Raw genomic sequence first — 22,267 nt, 5'->3', positions numbered from 1 at the left:
AATGAAAGCTAAAGCTTGCAGAGGGCCCTCACACATCTGAAAAAAGGCCCTCACATCTGAGCCTGTAAGTGCCTCATCTTGGAGCAAGAGCAAACCAGGTTTGGTTTACACATCTGCCTGCAGGAATTCAGCTGCATATGCCCAGTTCTCAGATGTCTGGAGATCAGACTCCACTACAGTCTGCAGTGAGAGGCAGGCCCAGCAGCTCTGCCTGATGCTGATTGTCATCGCAGAGCACAATCACCTTCATGTAACAGAGAGAGCTAGCTCAACATTGCAGGTTACGTAGTTCAGCAGGGATGTCCGTACAGGAAAGAACCTCTTCCACTGACTGAAAATTCCTGAAAAATCTCTGGAGCTAAGATCTAGATCTTTTACTTTTCTTTTCTTTTTCTTTCTTTTTTTTTTTCTTTCTTTTTTTTTTTTTTTTTTAACATGTAGCCAAATATATCTTTTTATTTTCTGTATGAAAGCAGTGACTAAAAACAAGGTGTGCACAGGACCCTGTGGTTAGCTCCAGGAAAACTCAGCCCCAAAAGATGACAGCATTTAAGGGCCAGTCAGTGCTGGATCTTTGGGACTCCAGTCAAAAGTACCTGGCCTTCTCCATGAACAGTATTGGCAAATCTGGTGCCTATTTCAGCACTGTAGGTTCCTGTCTTGCAGCTTGGTACCTAAGAAAATTCCTGGAACTAATCCTGTGTTCTTTCCTGAGGGGCCAGGGGCTGAATCAAATGTCAGCTCTAGTATCACATCAGCTGGGCTCTGCAATCCTGGTGTGCAATATCTTGGCTGAGGGAGCATACAATTCCACTTGGCTTAACTTGTTCTGCAAAGGGGTTATATCATATCAGTTTGTGGGTTTTGTCAGCCAGGAGTATACACTGGGGCCCTACTGACTCAAAGTAACTTTACTAGGAAGTTGTCCCTCACCAGTGAGATTTCCAGGTAGGGTACAGGTATCACAGCAAATTCAGGCAGAGTTGTGATGTCAGAAGGCTGAATGCAAGATCATAGAGTGGGTTGGGTTGGAAGGGGCTTTAAAGACCATCTAATTTCAACCCCTTGCCATGGGCAGGGACACCTTCCACTATACCATGTTGCTCAAAACCCCATCCAACCTCGCTTTGATTAATTTCCAGGATCCTCTTGAGTTGCACTGATGGGGAACGTGGAAATGCCATTATTTCATTTCAAATAGATTCTCTCTTTCTTAGACACAAACCTTACAGCAGAATGATGCAGTCAGTAATATGCTTTACAGAGTTATTTGGTGTAACCTAGGTCTGTTTACCCAGGTCTGTAAAATACCTTCAGGCAATCTGAGAGCAAGATGCAGTAGAAGTAGGGGAGGAAAAGCCCTACAAATTTTAACAAATATACTTTTTGCCAACCTATTACACATGTGCTCACAGAGAAACCTGTTATTCCACCAGTACAGTAGTTTTACATGTAGTTATTTCAGAATGAACTCTAATCATTGCTATGTGGATATATTTTTGTATTTGTGCAAATGAGTTAAATGTTCACAGAAATCATACGTGCACAGTCCCAAAAGTTCATGCCCGTAAATCCTATGATGCTAATGGTTGTCTATGTCTGTATTTTAGTTGCTGCGGTTGTTCTAAACCCTGAAAAGAATATGAATAATTCAATTATAAACCATAAGCCAAATTTGCAATGAAATTGAATATTTTTGCTGCAGTCCAGCTCTCAGTGAATCAACAGTGCAGTTACAGACTTCTCTTTTTATGTTGTTGTCTTTTGGGGGGTTTGTTTTGGGTTTGTTTTGTTGTTTGGGGTGGGGGGGGGGGGTTTGTTGGGGTTTTTTTAAAGTGTTTTAATGAAAAAAATAGGCTCTTAAACTACTGCCTCTGGCATCAGTTGCTCAAACATAGCTGTGTTACACTTTTTAGCACCCAAATTAATTCCACATGAAGAGAGAAGCTATTCACTCTTTTCCTTTTTCAAACTTTGCAGACGTCTTGCAGGAAATGGCTTGACATACATTCCTAAGGGAGCATTTGCTGGCCTTTTCAGTCTTAAAGTGCTGTAAGTAAACTGTGTGTTGTTTGATATATTTCTGATTTCCTAAATGCTCTAGGGAACTAATTAACCAGTGAAGTTTTGATCAAGTAAATTACATATTTTGATCAGCTCATTTTGAACAATTCAATTGAAGATACATATGAACATCATTAAATCTTTGTTTTTTCACATAGAAAGTATCCTAAACAAAAGTTGGAAAACATTAATAGCCTTCTAAAAACAACTTGCTCATCAAGTTGTAGATGTCTCTGTACAATATCAAAGGTAAAAATTGATTCAGTTAATAGTTTCTTTAATTATCTCAAAAGTCCTGATTTGAGCTGAATTTTTCATCATCACACAAAACTGGGGGTTTCCTTTTCTTGGGAGACATGGGGGGGAAAATGTTATTGTATACAACACAATGTAATTTAAAACAGTTTACATTTCATATATTTTTCTTTGCCTTGTAATGACTATTATGTAAAGTATTAAAAATGTTACAAAATTGTATCACTTGGAGTAATAAAACAGTACATATAGTTACTAAAACTACTAGCAGGCTACATCTCACAGTGTTTACACTAGAGGGAATCTTTGCCCATGTAAAGTTCACAGAAACTGTATTATTAGCAAGAGCACCAGCCTCTTAAGCAGTGTCAAGCCTGGCCTGGTGCTACTGTACAAATCTCTACTGAAAAAACACTTAGCAGGAAAAGAAGTATGAAGAGATTCCTGCTCCACCTACTTCTAAGTTGGCAAGCTCTACCTCTTATTGGCCCAAGCAGATTTAGGCCTGCCAGAAATTATTTCATTTACAATGTCCCATTGAATATGCCTCCTTTTGAAGGCAGCATGTACTACTTTGGACTTATCCACATAGAATATTTATATATATAGGAGCTGGTCCAAACAAGAGTGTTAGGTAGTATGAATGAAACCATATTCAAAAGGAGAAATATTCTTTAGGAGTGGAAAGCAATTTTTCAATCTTTGCAAGGTAAATGATGTGATATTTGAGAAAAAAGATTAGTCAAGTCATTGCTAGCAACCTTTGGTTTGGGAAAATTTATTTAACTAAAAAAAAATTAGCAGTTTATTTATAGAGATAAAATTTTATTCAAACTAAATCATAAATGTTTCACACAGTTAAGAGTTGATTTGCCATTGTTGCATTTTCCTGAGTAAGGATTTCAAGATTCGGTCTTCCACAGCTTTATCAGAATAGAATCACTTCAGAGGGGGAACAATATCAGTGCATGAGAATGAAAATATCAGAATCACTGGAGGCAATTAGGAAGTTAAAAGCCCTACTGAAAGCAAATCAGATTTATTCTTTTAGCTTCCTTAGCTGCTTTGAAAATCCTGCTCAGAGCTGATATCTAGCTGTTAACAAAGCTAAAATGCTACAGGTATTTGTTTGCCTTGAAGAGAGCAGGCCTTTGACAGGGGCAGGGGAATGAACTGTTTGTCTAACTTTCTTTGTAATCTTGAAGTAAGACCAGCACAATGAAGGTAAGCTTGTAAGGCAATTTGCAATAGAAAGAAATCATCTTTACTGTGCTGATTCTGGCTTTTGTGCTGCTCACAATGTAGGATGCTGCAGAATAACCAGCTACGGCAGGTTCCTACCGAAGCGCTCCAGAACCTGCGCAGCCTGCAGTCTCTGTGAGTATCCCTGGTTAATCAATTTCCAGCCTTGCATGAGCAGTAATATACAATTACCTAATAATTATCTGTTAATATTGCTTTGTAATGTGCTGAATCAACTTTTTCTTTTAATTCTCTTTGAGCTGCTATTCAAGAGAATTGTACTGTCAATTAAACATCAAAAGCAATTGATTTCAATCCAGTAATTTCATTACACTTGGCAGCTTCTTTGCAGCATTATAGACTGGTTCAACATCTGAGATGACACTCATTGGCTTGCAATGCTTTCTGTCAAAAACGTGGCTTCTTGTTAGTATTCTTTACCAGGGAAGAGAAGGAATCCCAAATTACTCCCTTCTTTTTTTTCATTTGGTGTAATTTTTTTTCTTTTTAAGCACTATGGAAAACACTAATAACTCATGAAACAAAGTGTACTAGAGGATACTTAATTATATTCTGTGCTTCAGGCAGGCCTCTGTATTTATAGCTCTTGACTGTCCATGCTGACTCAGTCCACGAGCTTCAGTTTTAACAGAACTGCTGCCAGAACTGCTGGACCAGGAGTGAAGATTGGCTGCTTCGTGGTATGAATGAAATTATTTTGGTGTGCTTCTGCCTTATAAGAATGGTTGTATCAAGTAGTGCTAAAAGCTGACCTAGCCCAGCATCCAGCCTGCAATAATAGGTGCCAAAGGGAAACAAGAAGGTCCAGCAAAGAGTATAATACTGCTTTGGTAAACTGTTCCAGCAGCCAGAGATTTGCACTCAGGGACTCACTGAGTCTGTTGTGGCTTTGATAGATAAAGGGTTTTCTTCTACAGGTTTGTACAATTGTAGTTTGAGCCAGTGAAACACTCATGATTTTTTTGTGACAGCATGTCTGCTGATCAGCTAGCATGGTGAGATACCTTCTGATATGTACTTGGAACTTTTCACCACATTTGATGTTCTCTGCAGCATCAGGAGAAGGTGGAAGCAGCAGTTTGGTATTCATGTACACCACTTTATATACCTCTCTTGTATCTCTATTAGTCAATTTTTCAGATGTAATCTGTTAGGATTGTCTGTCATGTGGAAGCTTTTCCATTCCTCTGTCATCCTTGTCATGTTGCTGAACCCTTTTTCAGTTCTCATGTATTTAGATGAGTGAAGGAGGGATAAGCCCTGTACAGAATGTTTAAAGAGCTTGGCACCATGGGTTTATAGAGAGCAAAAATTGATGGGTTTTCGCTTGCTTTCCTACTAATTTAAAACTTCATTTTGTGTGATTTTTTTTAACCTTTACTGAATGCTAAGCTGTTATTTTCATTCTTATCGCAACTGCAGGACTTCTTTCTAGCATGCTAGTAGCTACTCAAGAACTTGTCCCATAAGGTTGGAATTGCATTTTCCCTCAGCACCTCTCTTGACACCTGTCTATACTGGACTTCATCTGCCATGTTCCTGTTCAGGCACTTGGGCAGCAAGAGTTTCTTCTGCTGCACTTGCACTTCATTTTTTGAAACCACTAAGATCTTTTGCTGTCTAAACAGAGGATGCAGTAAATTGAGTCAGTTTCTGAACTACCCACAAAATTGTGTTGTCACCTGATACAAAAGTAAATCACAAAATTTTCTAAAGAAGCTACTGATTTTGAATCTGCAGCATGAAATATCTAGATGATTGAAAACAGAAAAGCATTTCTTTGCTCAGAGGAAAATGTCTAAGGACTCTTCTCTATGCTTTAGCTGAAGCTGACCACCTTATATTGTCACGGAATTACTTTCAAATGAAACTATTTTCCTAAAATGTTACAAGATCCAAATAGAGAATTCAATCTGGAAGTTCATATAGCTTTCACAAGAAATGTTGCTACAAGGTGCACTGATCAACAACATAACAAGTAAAAGTCTGACATTGGCAGGGATAGAATGAGCATCTGTACCAATCTGGTTAGAGTTAAGATGTGCTGGTTGAGAAATGTGCTATGTTGAACAAACTTTATTTTTTTTGTGTAGGTAAAGAAGTTCCACCAGAAGGTTAATATATCTTATATATATATTGTTCAGCCAAAATCTGAAGATCAGAATTAATGAAATTAGTTTATTTACAAAAAAATCATGTCATCTCTGTATAACTTAGCACTACACAGACACACATTATACTGTAATAGCTCCCATGTTCTTATGCCTGTCTTGAACTACATTTGCCTCCTTAATAAACAAAGCATTTGTTAAGGTTTCTAAAGGTGGAAGAGCCCCAAGAATTAATTATCTTATAATTGTTATTTGGTCAGTGCTTTTTTTCTTTATTGACCAGACACAGACAGAAATATCTCAGCCATATACTTTTGAGGTTACAGTTCTTTCCTTTGATCTTTGAAAAAGTCATGAGAAAATGCTGGTCTAGTGACTATATTAGGCTTTGTTTCTGCTAAACAAACAAAAAAATCTTGCTGAGATCACATCACTCTATACACATTCTGGACCAAAACATGATAAGCCAAGCCAACAAGAGTTCCTTTGTTACTCTGAAAGAGATTGTTGAATTTTCAGTACAGTTGCTAAACAAAATGACAGTCTCACTCAGGCTTTGTTGCAGATATTTTTTTCCTTGGGTGAAGAAGTTGAAGAAGTAAACTGGAATTTGTGCAGTCTATTTAAAGGACTGAATTAAAACAGAGGGAGAAAAGGAATGGTCAGTAGAAACCTTTAGACAGCTGCCTAGCAGACCCAAGATGGAACGATAGGGGTTTGTACAGAAAAACTACTATCACCTGAAAAACGATCACTAGCAAAAGAGACCTCTTTGAGGAAAAGAAAACTATTATTCTTTTGTTTGCTTAAAAGGGGTTGTGTCTGCCAGATAAAGGTGTGCACAGATTCAATTTCTTGTTTCATATAGTCTAGCAATTTTCTGTTCACAAGGTTGTTTTGCATTGGTTTCTGATTTACAATAGGAATTATTTCTTGAAGCCTTTGAAATAGCAGGAGTCTTTTCAAGAATGTAATTAAGAGGTTAAAAGCCTTCTCAAGAGCAGTTTCTATAAGATAACAACTTCTTCTATTTATTATGTTTAGTTCTGCAGGTGGCATGATTTCTCAAAGCCTCACTAACCCTTTGCTTTAGTTAACATACATGTGGGGGGGAAAAAAGCTGGTGTTGGGACTCAAATATCTTCCTTTTGTGGTTTTTCCTCAAGAAAGGCAGTCAAGCAAAGGGGCAAACCATAGCAACTGCCTTGATACCTTAATAAATGTGAAGAGGATTATGTTAAAATCCTTTTTGTAGAAGTATCCATGTTTGATTGTGCATGTGTGCACAATATGTACATATGCACACACAAATATTCCGCATTCTCTCATAATGCAAATTCGTCACAAATTTTTGCATCGAGGGTATTTCTGGATGATATCCTCTCCCTATTATCCAGTTAGAGCTAAAAAATGACAGTATAGGTGTCGGTATTGATAGAACCATTAATTGATGTTAAATGGCCTGTGGTACGAAGAATAAGAGCTGATGTGTTGCAGGAACAAGCAACAATTTCTCCCACTTTATTGTCCAAGTTGCATTGCCAGTATGTAGAATGATACAACAAATTTGAGTGACAAATATTCGTAAATTTCTTAAGGCTTGACTTAACTCTAGATCAATCTTATTCAGACGGCAGATATGACTCAATAATTACTATAAAATAAGAAATAGGCACAAAAGTTAACCCAAAACACATAAGATTTGGGAATTTCACCTTTGACAAGAAAAATCCATGAGAAAACCTAAACAAATTAATTACATTTTTTTTCTGTCACTGAAGCAAAAAAATAAGATTGAAACAATATTAAAATATTCTCCAATTTTATAAAAGTCTTTGTAGTTCAGTTTTTAAAACCAGCGATGTGCTGCTTTGATTAATAAATCAGCTCAGCTACCAGAGCATGGGCAATGTTTGCATAGGACTCCAGTTCCCTGTGTGGCAGGAGGATCAAGGAAATAACGAGTACATGCTGATTTTGAAATGTGGTTTTGAGCAGAAGGGTTTCTGTATTATTGTATAGGCCATAATTTTTCCTCAGAAATCTAGTGTGAGCACAAATTATCCAGGTTGCTGGTCCTAACAATTGAAATGGCATTTATTTCTGTCAAGCACAACAGACTGTGCAGATACCTTAACTGAAAGGGAGGAACACACAACCACTGATGTGTCACAACTTAGTTCTTGGCAGCAGGGTTCAAAGAGTCCCTTGAATGCTCTCATCACTATTAGTCACCTTGAGCAAATGTATTTCATTAGAACAGACTATAAGAAGGAAATCTCTTGAGGTTGCGTTTCACACATCATCAATATCTCCATTCTGTGTTTAAATCAAGAAAACTTTTAGTGATTTTTAATATATATGAAGTTACAGTTCAATAACTCCTCACATATGTATATTGATGTGTTTTTCAAGTGTCATTTTTAATTAGCAGTTTATTTTCTGTCAAACTTTTTTTCATTTAATGCAGGTATTTGTTTAAATAGGTATCTTTGTTTCTCTAGTACAATCACCTTATTTTTAATTTCACCCTTTATATAACGGAATTTACATGTAATTTCAGTATGTTTGAACGAGCAGGGCATGGTCAAAAACTGGCAATGACATATCATTAATATTTTTTTACTTTTTTCCCATATATGTTAATCTTTGATATTACTAGCCACTTGAAAAGCTGCAGATCTTCATTTTCAAATGTTGCTAAATAAAGGAGGAAAGGGTAATTGGCATTGCATATGGAAAAGCTTCTGCTGTTCTTTTATTTGGATTATTGTAACACAACCCTTTGCAGTGAATACTATAGATGAAACTTCCATTCTATTTATTTTCTTGTTTAGACATCATTGTTAATGATGTCTAAACAGCTCTTACTGCTGCATTGTCAGACACACAAATAGTCAAAATTAAGAACAGGTTGGGTGCTATCTCAGTGCCCATGCCACACCAGTCATGAAGAACATTTCAAAGCAGTGTTATTTACTGTATCACTTACTCTCATTCCTGTGACATTTAAAGGACTTTTGCTTTGACAGTGTAAAATAGGGCAGAATAGCATACAAAGCACTTTAAACAGTTGACAGATGGAAAAAATAAACCATCTTTTCTCCCTTAACAACCTGCAAAGCTGCAATTTAGTGAAGTAATTTGACTTTACAAGTAACAGCAAAGTAGTGTCAATGAAATTTTTTAGCATTTTCCAACATAATTTGTAGATTTACTTTAATTTTATTTATTGGGTATTTCAGTATTTATAGACCACCTGATGCTGACACTAGGTTTGATACAAAATATTATCTAGAATTCATCTCAGATGTTCTCAGTAGTTGCCTGTCTAGAACAGGTCAGCAAATGGATTTTTCATTGTCCCCCTACTCTCCCAAATATTTGACATTTCAAGAGAAGTTTCCATACTTAGCCCAAAAAAGCACTGGAAGACTTTGAGGGCACATAGTTCTGCAACTCTTCTAGTTCACACTTAAAGTTAAAACCCAGCACTTTTTTTCCCCAGAAATGTTAAATTTGAACAATTATTTTCCACTTTGATGCTTCTGTTAATAATCCTGCTTTTTAATTGAAAGACCAAACAACTTTGATGAAGCTACATTCTCTCTGGAGAACTGTTTTCATGAAAAGACAGGAGCCTTAGTTGTGGTTTTCCATGTCACACCCCATGATAATGAAGGCTACAGAAGGTATTATCCTTCTTAAGAAAGCTGGTACCTCAACGGGTACCCACAAACTCCCAGAGGAGGAATTTCCCACATTTGAAATTGAGGTTGTTTGTACCCATGCAGATGTCTACACATACACAAAGATGTCTCAAAATTCGCTATTGCAGTCTCCTTGGTTTATTGCACACCTTCACCATCCGGCCGCTGCACCCCAGGGCAGTGGGCAACAGAAGAGTGACTGAAACACCAAGCAGTGGTAGAGTATCAGACCACTCCTCTCAGTCACAGACATTTTTCTGGACTGATAACCAAGGAGAGGAAGGTAGAGGTGCAAGGTTACCTAAAATGCATTTGCTGTTGTTTTTTTTTTAATGTGCAGCCTCTAACTCAACCAGTCAGTTGCTCTCAAAGTGGGGTGCAAAGAGGCTGTATTAGATTAGCAGTTCCAGGACAGCTGGTGATGTATTCTTTCATCCAATAGAAGGCACCAGGCATCTGACTCTTTCCTGTCTTATGAGTAATCTTAAAAGAGTGAAGATTTATCACATCTCTAAGACAGACAAATTTCTCAACCTCAGAACTGCTAGCCAGAAATCATCCTGCATGGCTGAAGCCCGCCAGGGTATGTGGGAGGCAAGAGGCTGCTCTTGGAGTGTTTGGCAGCACAGGGGCTTACAGCAGATTTCCAGTCAGGTCCTGGGACCATTCAGTGGCCCACTGTGGACTGTGGTAATCACAAGCAGGGCAGGCCGTGCTTCAGAGCACTCCCAGACTCTGGCCATGGACCCCTGCCCAGCTGCACTCTTAACAGAGTCCTTGGCATGCTTTTGACCCATGCCAAAGAACATTCCCCTGAACTGGGGAATGTATTCCTGGGGTTCATGTGGTAGATCACATGCCCCTGGGACTGTCCCCAGCAGGTGACAGCTTGCTTGGGAGGCTAGGAAAGGTCACTCTGAGCCATTTGGCTGAGGACCTGCGGGTGCTCCCAGACACATCAAACATGTCTGTCTGTGGGGTCATGATCTGAGTCTGTAGCCAGGTTCCTGGGATAACCCAACATCTGCTAGCCCCCACTTTTCCTCAGTTGTGGGGATTGAAAGTACCCAGTATCAGGGCCAAGGTTTATATCTTTGTATAAACGTAGCAATGCAGTTGGCATCTTGTCTGTATGCAGCATGATAGCATCCATCATCTTGAATGCAGGTTTACCAACACCCCTGAGCAGCACATCTGAATGTGAAGAGAAACACTATGGATTGAGAAGCTCCCAGGGCTGCAGAAACCTCCTCATGTAAAGCTGAGCAGTGGGATAGAAACAAATGCTCCTAAACTGTGCCTTGTTATTTGTCCGTTTTGGTCTTCTTGTTGCCATGCAGGGTTCTTTGTATGAGTCCTGTAAAACTGAGATATGAGAACTGCTGGACTGTTGTCTTGTAATTAAGCTTTTTACAATAGTCCTAGCATTTTCCCCTGTGGACCAAAGGGGATATCCTGCTTAAAAGACAAGGTTTGAAAAACATGGCTCACAACAGCTAGCTCTATTTTTATTACATTCATTTTTCAAAGCTAGTTTAGATGTCACTTGCCATTACCTAAATGGTACTTTAGTCAATCCTGTGAACAAACCCCTGAGAGAGTCTGTGTGCCAACACACCAACAAAGATGGTGGGCTGCAAGTGACCCTCTCCTGGCCTTTATGCCCTCCCCAGACAGGCCCTGTCCATCACTGCTCCATACTTCATGGAGAAACTTGACTGAAGCTCCCTGCATTACAGAGCTGAGTCAGGAGAAGAGGAAGGTGATACAAGAGGGAGAAGCGCCACCTTCTTTAATCCACCATGCCCAACATCAGTCTCCTGTGCTCCCCCTCCTCGGCCTCCCCTACCTCTTAGGTACAGTCCCTTTTCCTTTGGTCTTACCTCTCCTACTTTAAACTTAAACATCAAAAGAAACACTTTATCCTTGACTTCTTTGTGGCTTCCCTCTTCTGCAGACCTTTCATTGTGTTCTGGCCCTTATCCATTCAAAATGAGGCAATCCATGTAATAGCTGTTCATTTCAGAGGGAAAAATGCCTTGGGAGAAATGTCCTTCCTGATCTCCTATCTAGCATTTGATTTAAACCTGAATGAATAAGCAAGGCACTCCAACAAGGTATTAAGGAATTTCTTGGTTGTGGAATATACCCAGGTTGTAGCTGTTTTTGAGAAAAGATACAGAAAATGGGGAAAAAATTATATTTTTATATATATATATATATATATTCCCTTAGAAACCTACCACTTCTATGAAAATTAGCATCCATTCATATCAAATTGATTAAGAAATGCAAATCAAGTCTTTTTCAAACAACTGCCTTTGTCTGTACCAGTAAATGAGGTTTTCATTTTACATGGACAATATATTTTCATAATTTGTGCGCTTGGTCACAGAATTCACAGTGTGTCACAGGAAACACTAGTGGGTTACAGTCCACACAGCTCAAGCTTTTCCTTTGAAAGGTTTAGACATTTTAAGTGAGCTCATGGTGAATTTCATAGTGGCTGCTTTATTTACATGCTGCCTATCAGAAGAGATCAAGTATTTCTGTTTCCCTAAATTAGCTCTCTCTGGAATATAATAGCAGCTTTCAAACTCACCACATGTTATCTACATATATTTTTCAGTTATAAATAGGGTCATGTTTGTGAGTTAATGGGTTTAGTTCTGAAAGTGCCAAAACTTTGATCAACACATGTAAAACAATTGGCTGAAAAGGGTGATTTTGATCAGTCCTTTATACATCAATGTGCATTACCTACAGTATGACAGGAAACATAACCACTACTGAAACCTTTTAATATCTGCAAGAGGGAAAACGGTGCTTGGAAATTTAAAAAAGATTAGATAACGAAAGAGCACTTGAGGCAGTACTTCTTATAAGTACTAGCAGGATATGTAACCCAGTTACAGAACCTGAAGCACAAATCATTGCAGCTTTTTTGTTTCTTCCAAGCTTTATTTAAACAATAATTCAACTATCTGGAATTTCATTTACAGTACAGCAGTTCTGGTTTTCTTTCTGTTCTGTGGGTTTTATTTACATAGCCAGTGGTGGGTTTATATTTGGAAACGTCAGCTATTAAAAAAAAAATCTGTTCCTTGATTTGCTACGAAATATTGGTAAGATAAAAATCCTGGTTTCACTGACGACAGCAGAAATATTGCCATTTCAGCCACAGGGTCACATACAAACAAGTAACTGTTGGCTTCTCCACACAGCCAGCCATCCTGGGAATAACTCCCATGGAGTGAGCAGGGACATCAGGGCTGCACAGGCAGCCTTCCTATTGAACACTGAGATGTTAACTGCAATACTGCAGCACATGGAGTTTGAATAAAGCCTCCATTCTTTAATCAGGGAAACTGTCAAACTAAGGCAACTGTAACTTCTTAGTTTACATACCAGCATCACCCAGGGAAGAAATTTACTTCTGACTGAGCACAAAGAAATCTCATCTACTCATTTAAATTATACCTTATTTGAAAACACAGGAATAACATGGTTGTTGCCTGAGGAAAGGAGGAAGAAAAACATGAGTATTTCTAAACATTTCCAGCCTTACCCATTTGTTGACAGACCACTGAGTTATTTTGGAAGCTCTGTCTCTGCTGCCTGACATGTCAGTTATTATATTGAAAATTTAATTGTACAAGGGCTTTGACACTGAACCTTATAAATTTGTTCCAACTGACCTTGTCTCAGTTATTTGCCAGCCTGGCACGGAGCCTTAGCAGTCATTATTTGTTCTCATGAAGTAGGTAGGGCCAGCATGGAACAGGAGATAGAATGGACCTGACATTTTACATGACTGTAAATGAGGAAGCAGCTTTAAATAAAGAGATTAGTATGCCCACCACAAAGAGTATTGCATTTCTCTCAAAGAGACCAAAGTTAGGTTGTACCGAATTACTTCTTTGTACCCCAGGTGTGGCTGTTTGTTCTGTAGTATTTTCAAACATCTATTTAAATTTATTTCTGTTTTACCATTCACTTAATTACTCTTCTCTAAACATTTCATGAAAAATTTTAGAGCACAGCTTTCATGTTATGGAAAAGGTATAAGTCACTGCAATACATTAAAAGTAGAAAAAGTTTATCAGGGCCCACATCCCCAACTGGGTGTTTCACAAATTTTCAGAAATCTGAAGTGCACTTTTAAATCTTTCCCTGAAAGATTCACAATGAAAAAGCAAAACACAGCAAAAACAAAAGCCGGTGAATAGATCACATTGTATTTGCAGCACCACATCTGAAAAGGTTTGCTAGCTTTTATCCTTAATTACACAAGTGTAAGAACAAAGCATCACCTGCAGACTCTGCATAGGTACAACGTGCAATTGAGCTCCCTCTGTTGGCTCTGCAGCAGCTGAAGTGCATTTAGTAACTTCTTTTTCAACACAAATACATCACATTGGCAATACTAATCTCTAGGTAAAAAACATTATGTTAAAAAATGTGAACTTCAGTTCTCATTAGAATTATTAGGATAAACAATATTTGCAGTGGATAAACAATATTTGCAGTGAAACAGGCTCCCAAGGGAAGTGTTCACAGCAGCAAGCCTAACAGAGTTCAAAAAATGTTTGGACAATGCTCTTGGACACATGATGGGACTCTTGGGGATGGTCCTGTGCAGGGCCAGGAGTGGGACTCAATGATCCTTGAGTGTCCCTTCCAACACAGCTCATTCTGTGATTCTATAACTTTGTAATATTAAAGGAAAGGTAAAGCAGGAAACTCCAGAGACTCAGAAGTGAGTTCTATTTATGGGTTTTGGAATGGGTGTTTAGCATTTGAAAATCCAAATTATCTTGCAGCTCAGTGATTTGTAGATTCTGGAAGAGATTCTCTGGATGAGTTTCTTGCACTTTTTTGTTCTATAGTTTCAAACAATTTGGAAAGGAGACAAAGTCATACCCAGTCTTTAGAGAGACTGCTCAAAAATGATCAGTGTGTGCTCTCAGTGAGTTGATGGCTCCAAAGGAGAGCTGTCTCTGCAGAGCCAGCTGACAAGCAGACACGTAAACATGATTTTAGATCTCAAGCATGAGTCTGCAAGCAAGATGGGAATGTAGAATCTCCAGGAAATGAAAACTGGAAGTGGCAATCCATGCCCATCCTTTGGGGTTATGTTCATGGTGACAACTTCTTATAGCTATTGTGCAAAGACATTTTTCTTTTCTTGAAGTCAATTTTCTCTTTTTCTTCTTCTCCTAGGCGTCTGGATGCCAACCACATCAACTATGTACCCCCCAACTGCTTCAATGGCTTGGTCTCCCTTAGACACCTGTGGCTAGACGATAATTCCTTGACAGAAATTCCTGTCCAAGCTTTTAGGAGTTTACCAGCACTTCAGGCAATGACATTGGCACTGAATAAAATTCATTACATACCTGACTATGCCTTTGGAAACCTCTCCAGTTTGGTAGTTCTGTAAGCTTTATTGATTTCTTTTTATACACAATGTCTTCTTGCAGGGCTTTGGCCTCTTGGAGAAACAGATTTTTTTTGCATCTTGGTACAGTTTGACTAGCATTTGCTAAACCACTTGTTTTGATCTACTTCAAAGTTTCCATCTCAATAAAATATTCAAAGGAATTAAAAATCACCCTATCTGGTCAGCAAAACAAACAGGAAGGGGTGCATTGTGTGCTGTCTAAGATTGAAAGAGAGAAGATTAGAAACAGGAAATGAACGGAAATCTTTCTGGGGAACTTGGAAAGAATGCCATCTAGTAGAAAAAATATGCATTTCCTGTCATAGAAAGTATATGCAGTTGTGTATTTGGTTACATTTGCATTACCGGTTCAACTAACTGAAACGTGCACAGCTGGCACCAAAATCGGGAAGGCGTACTATGAATCATGGTTTCAGCTTCTTACCTTCTGGGAATGTACCAAATTGAAAAAATCTAGACTGGCTGGAGAAACTTAATGGAGAAGTAATTTCAGGATGCTTTGGAAAACATTAACATTATTAAAGAGAGAATTATATAATCAAGCTATACAGGCTGTCAGAAACCATGTAAGACACTTAGCATGTGGTAGCATACTCTAGCCCCAGTATGAGCATTGAACCTGGCACACATCAGGGTTCTCCATTGACAGCTATAGTCACTAACTCTGCCTCCATGGGGCCCCAAAATTGGGGATAAACACCTGACTTGTGCTGCAAAGCCTTTGCCTTCTCTTTACATTAAATATCGATCCATTTCAAGTTAAAGAATGGATGGACTTGTGATTGATTGACCTTCTAGACTTATGTCAGCAATGGAAAAGACAAGAGGCTGTCTTGAACATTGTTCTCTAGACCCCTACCAGAAATGTAGTGGTAAGAGGACAGTTAAGAAATGCAGGATAAAATAATTTCTTTTCATACCATGCTTGCTTCTGCTCAGTTAGGTTTCCTTATTTAAGCTCTGCCTTACTCATTTCTAATCATCTGGGCTTTATAGTGGTTAATAATTGAATCATCCCTCACAACCTACAATAGCTGATCTTTTTGGCTCATCAAAATCTTTGTGTGTGGTTCTGCTTTCATTGGGTTGCTACTCTATGCAGTGTGGCAAAGTTTCTACACAGTGGAAAAGTGCATGGTCAATTGGAGCAAGTCAAAACCTTTATAATTAAAGATCCAAACATAATTAGAATTTGAAGATGCACTCTTCATGCTAACTAAAGCATTAAAGGTCAGAGTAGTCATTAAAAATATAGAGCTGATTGGGTTTCTTCCTAGAGAAGAAAAAACCCACAGAACATTTTTATTTTGCTGTCAGAATCCCTGCCTTTGATAGACAGGTAAACTCAATTTCTCTAGGTTCTGTAGAACATTCAGAGAGCCTCTGATCTTTAACAATATTTTCAGAATATAATGAATGCCCAGGCAGCCACTCATTCACAGCCTTTCTTTTCTCTTAGAGCCCTTCTCCCTTAGTTTCCCTCTACTACAGGGGTAGGATTTTGAGGACAAAATAAAAGGAAAAATCTGGGGAAAAGGCATTCTTTTTTAATTAAATGACCTGAAGTGGCTACAAGTTGAATCTACTCACATTAATGAGCTTCACTCAGAGTGGGGTTTTTTCCATGTCAATCTGAAAGACAGAAATAGGTAGAACTCAGAGACTTGAGATGGGTGGCAGGGAGGAGGGGTTAGAATTGGTTAAAAAATATAAAAATTACTTTCAAGTGCTAAATATTTTAGGAAGTAGCTACTGATTTTCATAATTTCAAAGAAAGGCACGTTACAGCACTTCTAAGATTACTTGGTTTACTCATTTAAGGGAAGCTACAACTTTTTGTGTTATGGCTTTGTGTCTTTTTGCATTCTGCAAGCCTAATGCCCCTTACCTGTCTGCTGTGTTATCCATCTCCTCAATGGCTGCTCTTTTGGGCCATACCCTCTAACACTCTCTGAATACAAATCTTTCAAATATACATCTCACACCCCACATACAGTTTTTCAGGCATGTTACCTAACTAATTAGCAATCATTGAGAATATGTCGATTCATTATGCAAACCCCAGCCTGGAACTACAGGATACAACACTTTTGAACAGTCTAGGTGGTTTAAAAACAGATCCCTTCTGTGAAACCAAATGGAGAGGTACTGGGAGAATGGGTGGTGGTTGGTAGAGGTGTCACCTATACATGCTCCTGCAAAAGCATGATTGCATATGATCAATGCATGCCTGAAAATAAGTTAATTTTGATTTAACTATCAAAATGTTTTGCTTTAGTCCACTGTGTGCAGTGTACTTTCCTGACTGTGTGCTTAATGTTCCCCTGCAGACATCTCCATAACAATAGAATCTATTCCCTGGGAAAGAAATGCTTTGATGGGCTCCACAGCCTAGAGACATTGTGAGTTGACCTCTTATTTGTTTCTTTTTTTTTTAGAGTGTTTTCATTAATATTCTGAAAGAATAAAAATAGCCCAAAAGCCAAATGTGGGTTTTGGCTTGCCTAATCGCTACAGGATCTAAGTGATAGTTCACAATGACTCTGTGTAGTAAATCCTATTTTTGACTATAAAATTAGTTTGCCTTTTTAATAAGCATTGTCAATTGATAAATTGTTTGAAAGACAGCTGAAAACTGTGTTGAGAATAGAAAAAGGAATGACTATTCATGAACTTATGGTTGCCTAGTTTAGTACTATTTATTTGTCTTGTTCAATCAATAAAGCTAATAGCTAGATTGGGAAACTGTCACAGTGAAAAGCTTTAACACTGAGAAACTACCTTACCACAGAGGAAAGTTATAAAATTAGATGGGTTTATTTTTTTATACCTGGAAAAAGCAAAAGTTCTAGGTAGTCAAATTATACATGTGCTTTACAAGTGGGAGAAATGTTTCAATTGTATGCAAGTTTTCATCTTTTGAGAGCTCTGATAAAGAATAGCACTGGTGAAGACTGAAACTTCCTCAACTTTCCACTGTAATTCTGTTTAGATCAATTCAAAATTTTTTGAGCTTTCCAGCAAAAACATAATCTACATAAAATACCAAACAGGAATGCAGTGCTAATGGTTAGCAGAAATTATTTTGCTACAGTTAGTCAAATACAGATGTTATCTGCTGGAGTCACCCAGACCCCAGAAATGCCACAGGGACAGTAAAACTTTGCATGTGCTTCCTCTCGCACCTGCTGCAGTCAGCTGCATCATTTTTTGTGATTTTGGATGTTTTTTCCAACCAGGACAGAGGTTAAAAACCCAGTTACAAGAAACAAATTGTTTTAGACATGGATATTGCTAGTCTAAAGGTGACTATTTGCTTTCCCATCCACAAACCTGTTTACTGCCCACTTTCACCTGTCATTGAGATTAGGAAGCAAGGAGGTTTGGGCTTCTTGGGTTTTTTTATCACCAGTTTGATTGCATTGATCCCTTGCCACTGAATTGCACTTTTAAAATTTGGGCTTTTAGCCGCCTGTGAGTTGAGAGGAAGTCACTAAGTGTAGCACCGGAAAGGGGGACGGGAAGGGAAGAGGGAAAATGTAATGGTTTGTTTTGTTTATTTAAGTGATATTCACATGGCACTTGGTCACAAATGGGGAAAAACAGAACAATGGAATAAGTAATTGCAAACTCAGTCCCAGCCACCTGGCACGAGAGAGATGAAAACACAGAGCACAGTCACAAACCTGGCAATAAATGTAGGTGCAGCCACTTCCCTGCAACAGGGCAGTGTAGCACTTGCCTCAAGCACAGTAATTGCATAATGTACAGACCAGTTCCCAGATAGTCTCAAGACAATCTGAAGAGATCTTGGTGTAAATGATGGACACCAGCCTTAAGATCATTTGTTTGCATTGAGGCGTAGGTCTGGAAATCACATATCACTAGAGGGCAAAACCAAACCATACATGCCTGTAATCTCTTTTTGTCAATAAGCAGGAGAGATTTACAAGCAGGAAGGAAAGCCTTGTTGAGTTCAGACAGCAGTTTCCTGCCTGCATTACTTCAGCCTGATACTATTTCAATTTCAGTCTATTGTAAACTGTGGCTTGGGTTTTGCCTGTTTAAAAAGGCTTTTGCTCCAGTTTTTCAGGCTGTTTTCCTCACAAAGTGTTGCCAGAGAGCATCACAGTAAACTGGCATATCTCAATTTTAGTTTCAGCCATCTCCTAAATGCTAAAGGATACATATGTCATGCTGAGGGCAGAAGTAGGATTATAATCCATTCAGCCTACCAGAATAAAGTCTAATTACTGCTACAGCATGAGCATTGCTTAAAGCAGAGGTCACTATGGTAGCTACACTATCTTTTTTACAATTTGTGTGGTTAGAACTATTCTCTTGACTGTTATCAAGTCTTAAAATTAACAATACAGCTAGAAATATTTATAGAGAAATGTATTAGGCATGTAAAGTGCAGATCACCAAAACCGTTGAATATTATTTTGAAAGACTTTTTTCCCTGTTAATGTAATGCTAAGGGTGGGCAATTTATAAAACAGCAAATCCCTTAGTAGTACTTGAATTTACTTGCTTTTTTTATTACAGAATAGCTAAAATGTAACTAAAAATAGAATGCTGATAAAAATAGGAATGATAATGTGCTCTAAATAGACTTTGTTGGAAAATATCCATACACTTTTGAGGATTTCCTGTCTTTTTACTGTATGTATTTATGCAATGCATAGAAAATGATAGTTCATTACAAATGCCAACAATGTTATGTTATCTGTTATGCAGTGCATAACCGAAATAATAATATCTATTTTCACACAGAGATTTAAATTACAACAGTCTGGACGAGTTCCCCACTGCTATCAGGACACTAACAAACCTAAAAGAGCTGTAAGTACAGGGCTCATATTAGGAAGAAGGATGTTTTGTCTAGTATGTGATTTCTTTATTTCTTTTCTTTTTTTAATGCTGGTGATTTTATCAGTAATCCTTAAAAACTGATATCCTAGGAAAAACTAATAAGCGTGCCAAAATACATAAAAAATAATTTTCAGTGTTCAGTTTAGGCCATTCAAGTTCTGACAACTTTTACTTTTATGTTGCCTTGTGCAGTGGGTCTTTTCCAGGAACTTGCTTTCTGGAATACAATAAACAACAAACATAATAAATTCACTTTTAGTCCCAAACAAAAGAGATAGATTTTGCAAACTATCCAGTGTATTAGTCTTCTAGCTAAGAAGGCATGACAACCTTATTAGTCCATCAAGTTTAATTAAATTTTACCAACTTCTCTCCCTCACCTCTATTAAATTAAAAGCAATTTATTTTATATATATATAGTCATTTCTTTGTAATGTTGTTAATAAAACACTTTTGTATGCACAAGCATAGTTTGCATCAGGAAAATCAACAATGAAATTAAATTATTCAAATTTATTTTGAAAAACAATGGAATTATAAAAAACTGAAAGTAATTAAATTATGTTCATACATCATACACACAAGGTACACATTAATGCATATGCTCAGAACTCTTTCCTTTGACTTATTTACCATGTTAATGGTACTATCAGCATAGATTTTTAACAAAAATAATTCATCACATACTACTTGGACATGGTTTTACCCCTGCTACATCACAAACTGATCTAAAAGCCAACTTTAGGTAGCCACCTGAGATTTTTCCCAGAGCAGGTACCCCCAGATACTGTAGACTCCTGCTCAGCACCTCCAGTGTTGCCAGAATGCAGCTCTGCAAGAGGCAGCAGGGCTATGAATTTCCCAGCCCAAATGTTCTCAGCTGCTGTTTATGCCATAAAATAATTGTATGAAATCCAGTGACCTCAAAGGATTGCCTTTTTGATGCCCTCTGGAGTCAGCAGCCAAAAATGGGTAACTCAGTTTACACCAAATGTACCAGCAAACTGCCTGATGTGCCTGAGGTTGCTACTGGCCCCCACAGGGTTTCACCTCTGAGTATCAACTATGTGCAAGAAACATTTGGGGTCTGAAATTGCAACCTGCCACCCCAAATGCAGCACAGACATGAGACCATGTGGTTCTGTGCTTTGTGTGGCCCTGGAAGCTGATGCTGTAAGGAGGGGATGTGTTCCACAGACCCTCGTGGGAGCCCAGCCCCACCGAGGCTCAGCTCCTTGCAGGGCCACCTTCGTACGGCTGGTTCTGGGTGGGACCTCGTGTCTCTCTCACAGTTTGTGCTGAAAACACAAACTGTGACCTTTTTGTGCACAGCTAGTAGCAGATATTGCTCTGGGAGGTAGTAATGGCATTTCCTTGGGTTTTTTCTGCCATGCAAGGGAACCCATTCAAAACCAATCTGATTACTGGTTCTAGATGAGATGCTCATTCTGCTTAGAGCCTGTATGCAAAGCAAGCAGGGATGTAAAGCCTTACTCTGCAGCTCATCACCAGTAGCTCAATGCCTAAACAGCTAAAACCAATAATGTGGGACCTGTTCAAGTAATGGCCAAGAGTGCTTGCCTCAGTGAACAATTGGAGGCTTAGTAATGCATAAATTTAAGCTGGGAAGCCTTCTTCATACCCGACTGAACTAATGGGAGTTTCCCACACAAATCATCATTGTTCTTTTGAAATCTTAGTTGTTCCTTTTGTTTTTCACAATGGAGAATTACTCATATGAATGAAATCCAGTAATTAATGATGAGACAAAGATTTGGCTCTCTACCCAGCTGGCACAATTACATTTTGTTTGTGTCCACATTTAAAATATCTCAACAAAAAGGTGGTTGTGGGAGGATCAACATTACAATATAGTGTATAAAATAATTTCCTTCATAAACTTGTGCCATCTAGCAAAAAAATAGTTGAAGTTTAACAAGCACAGGGTGAAATATATTGTTAGCTATTTAATTACTAATATCTAAATATTGATGTTCTTAGTTCATATACCTGTATATATTCACATTATATCAATATACATACATGCATATACCCTGAATTTTAAAATGCCATTTTGAAGTTTTCTTCATCTGAATAGTTTTGTTCATTTAGAGAAGTGCAGAATTTCAGCAGTTTTGCTGTCTCTTCTTTCTCTTCTCTTCTCTTCTCTTCTCTTCTCTTCTCTTCTCTTCTCTTCTCTTCTCTTCTCTTTTTCCTTTGCTTTTGTTTTTTTCAGTTCTGTATTATTCCAGAAAACAAGGATTTACCTTTACATACAGACACTTTTCTTTCTACAAACAGAAAACCATCATTGTGCATTGTGATTACAGACTGAGTCTTGACTTTTTTTTTCCTTGACATATAAACGTTTTTTTCTCCGTAGGGGATTTCATAGCAATAACATCAAGTCAATACCTGAGCGTGCATTTGTGGGTAATCCTTCACTTATTACAATGTAAGTGATAAGAATCTTTTCAATGACTCTTTGTATTGGAGAATGTGGAACTAAGTATCATATTTATGGC

General features: G+C 38.1%; 1 protein-coding gene across 1 annotated transcript in view; it reads left to right on the top strand.

The window, feature by feature from the left end:
• LGR5 (leucine rich repeat containing G protein-coupled receptor 5) overlaps positions 1-22,267 on the top strand; it is a 92,095-nt gene that overhangs the window by 49,808 nt on the left and 20,020 nt on the right. Inside the window, exons 3-8 of the mRNA XM_071423423.1 lie at positions 1,981-2,052; positions 3,625-3,696; positions 14,627-14,842; positions 17,198-17,269; positions 19,644-19,712; positions 22,126-22,197. Coding sequence (XP_071279524.1) covers positions 1,981-2,052; positions 3,625-3,696; positions 14,627-14,842; positions 17,198-17,269; positions 19,644-19,712; positions 22,126-22,197 — 573 coding nt within the window. The remainder of the gene's footprint in view (positions 1-1,980; positions 2,053-3,624; positions 3,697-14,626; positions 14,843-17,197; positions 17,270-19,643; positions 19,713-22,125; positions 22,198-22,267) is intronic.

This window comes from Agelaius tricolor, unplaced genomic scaffold, assembly GCF_023055355.1.
Source record: "Agelaius tricolor isolate 1412-34295 unplaced genomic scaffold, bAgeTri1.0.p SCAF_3, whole genome shotgun sequence".
Taxonomy (NCBI): domain Eukaryota; kingdom Metazoa; phylum Chordata; class Aves; order Passeriformes; family Icteridae; genus Agelaius; species Agelaius tricolor.
This window is presented reverse-complemented; position numbering and strand designations above follow the sequence as displayed.